Source organism: Pyxicephalus adspersus, chromosome Z, assembly GCF_032062135.1.
Source record: "Pyxicephalus adspersus chromosome Z, UCB_Pads_2.0, whole genome shotgun sequence".
In the NCBI taxonomy this organism is placed as follows: Eukaryota; Metazoa; Chordata; class Amphibia; order Anura; family Pyxicephalidae; genus Pyxicephalus; species Pyxicephalus adspersus.
Window position 1 is genome coordinate 9,424,045 of NC_092871.1, and position 2,809 is coordinate 9,426,853.

At 37.6% G+C, this 2,809-nt stretch overlaps 1 protein-coding gene across 1 annotated transcript in view; it reads right to left on the reverse strand.

The window, feature by feature from the left end:
• The window catches only part of LOC140343708 (class I histocompatibility antigen, F10 alpha chain-like), a 10,442-nt gene extending 8,975 nt beyond the window's left edge, over positions 1-1,467 (reverse strand). The window contains exon 1 of the mRNA XM_072430565.1: positions 1,384-1,467. Coding sequence (XP_072286666.1) covers positions 1,384-1,432 — 49 coding nt within the window. The 5' untranslated portion in view covers positions 1,433-1,467. The remainder of the gene's footprint in view (positions 1-1,383) is intronic.
• Between the last annotated feature and the right edge of the window lie 1,342 nt (positions 1,468-2,809).

A 2,809-nucleotide genomic window follows, 5' to 3' on the forward strand; every position in this document is an offset into this window, starting at 1 on the left:
GGAATTTTCCAGTGTCACTGCTATACTGATGCATTTGCTTATCATCCAAAAATGTACCAATAGAGAGTTCCGGCAGAGCAAAACCTGTTTCCGAGACTCCGGTGTAATAATACCGTAAATGTGGCTGTCTGAAAAAGACATACAGACTGTTACATAGCACCACACACTGTGACTGTCATCATCTGGCCCATAGGTCTGAATTATTAAAGTTCTCCAAGACTGGAGAAGATAAACTCTTGTGGGAGAACATGAGTGATCCGGCAAACCTGGAATTATTTTCTAAAACATCCCAAAACAAAACAAGACCCATATTGTTTATTTTTTAAATTTAGAATTTGTTTTTCCTATAAAGGTATATTTATAAGATTTTTGTTCAATTGGCAAGAGAATATACTGATTGCATTGCATGACAAGAAAAGTTCCTGTGACAATAAATGTGGTTAAATGTTTTTCTCAGTATAGGAAGTATCTGAACCGTATTTCTTAGAAGTATTATTTATAAGCACTTATGGGGCCTTTGTTTAAAACACAAACAATACCAGGAAACAAAAAAATATACACCGCATATAAACAGCAGTGCCTTAATGTCTTTAATGATCCATTTTGACAAATCAATATATAACTGAACCAGGGAGAACACTGTCATTTCCTATAGAGGTGGACACAGTAGGGTGCCGACCGCTCATCTCTCCCTTTCTCACTGAATCACTGGAAACAATCAGGAAAGATTGTTTTTAATTACAGAAATCTAGCATGTGAGCATAGCATTAGACAATGTTCTGAAGATCTTTTCCATGCCTGGGAGCCTTGAACCAAAAACCAGCTTCTGTTCAAAATAAACACCATTGGGCAGATTACAATACATATTCTGATTGCTATATTTCACTATTTACACCCCCCCCCATTTTAATATTACACAGTATTTATATGGCGCCATCATATTATGCAGCGCTGTACAAAGTCCATAGTCGTGTCGCTAACTGTCCCTCAAAAGAGCTCACAATCTAATGTCCCTACCATAGTCATATGTGATTAATGTAGTCTAAGGTCAATTGTTAGGGAGAAGCCAAGGAACCTAACCTAACCCTAATTGCATGTTTTTGGGATGTGGGAGGAATTCCACGCAGACACGGGGAGAACCTGCAAACTCCATGCAGATAATGCCCTGGCTGGGGATTGAACCTGGGACCTAGCGCTGCAAGGGCCACCGTGCTGCCCCTATTTGAATTTAATGCTAATTCAAATAACAACACTAATCAACGGTGGTTTCTGAAAGAAATCAGATGTGCCCAGCTTGAAAGTCTATAGGCACCCATAAACAGTAATGATCTATTATGTACCATCATGGTATATATGAATAGACCAGTGGATCCATGTACTTACCCCCATATACTTCTGATACCCCAAGAATAAGGACAATGAGGCAGATCATCTTTATCAAGCTGCATGTGAAATATTGTGGGATACTCAAAAAAAAAAAAAAAACCCTGAACATCAACAGAGAGGAACTGAGAAATTGCACAATGAAATTTCCCTAGTGGTTAAACTTGATGGACTTATGTCTTTTTTCAACCTAACCTACTATGTAAATTGGTAACTCCATACATTAAACAAACATCTTCTAAATGTCCCTGGATCTCCATCCAATTAAAAAATAGCGGTATAAGAAGTCCTCAATGTAGGCAGGCTAGAAGTAAAAGAAACAGAAAAAGGGGAATGGCAAGTCCTATTTTAGACAAAACGAGACTTAAGTTTAGGAGGGGCTCTATTGGGTGATTCTGTACTCTGACAATGGCTTTATTCTTAAAACAAAGACCCTACAGGTGATATTATATAGGGGTTCTGGGAATTTTCCAGTGTCACTGCTATACTGATGCATTTGCTTATCATCCAAAAATGTACCAATAGAGAGTTCCGGCAGAGCAAAACCTGTTTCCGAGGCTCCAGTATAATAATACCGTAAAGTGTGGCTGTCTGAAAAAGACATACAGACTGTTACATATCACCACACAGTGTGACTGCCATCATCTAGCCCATAGGTCTGAATTATTAAAGTTCTCCAAGACTGGAGAAGATAAATTCTTGTTGGAAAACATGAGTGATCCAGCAAACCTGGAATTCATTTCTAAAACATCATTTGCCTTATCTATGCAAAGTTCCCAGATGCAGAGTTTATCCGTCTCCCGGGTTCTAATATGATAGTCTACCTTCTCCAGTTTTAGAGAGCTTCAATAAATCAGACCCATACTGTTAATTTTTTAAATTTAGAATTTGTTTTTCCTATAAAGGTATATGTATAAGATTTTTGTTCGAGTGGCAAGTGAATATACTGATTGCATTGCGTGACAAGAAAAGTTCGTGTGACAATAAATGTGGTTAAATGTTTTTCTCAGTATAGGAAGTATCTGAACCGTATTTCTTAGAAGTATTATTTATAAGCACTTATGGGTCATTTGTTTAAAACACAAACAATAACATGAAACAAAAAAATATACACTGCATATAAACAGCAGTCCCTTAATGTCTTTAATGATCCATTTTGACAAATCAATATATAACTGAACCAGGGAGAACACTGTCATTTCCTATAGAGGTGGATACAGTAGGGTGCCGACCGCTCATCTAGCCCTCTCTCTCTATAGAACAGAATCACTGGAAACAATCAGGAAAGATTGTTTTTAATGACAGAAATCTAGCATGTGAGCATGCAATGAGACAATCATCTGAAGATCTTTTCCATGCCTGGGAGCCTTGACCCAAAAAACAGATTCTGTTCAAAATAAACACCATTGGACCGATTACAATACAT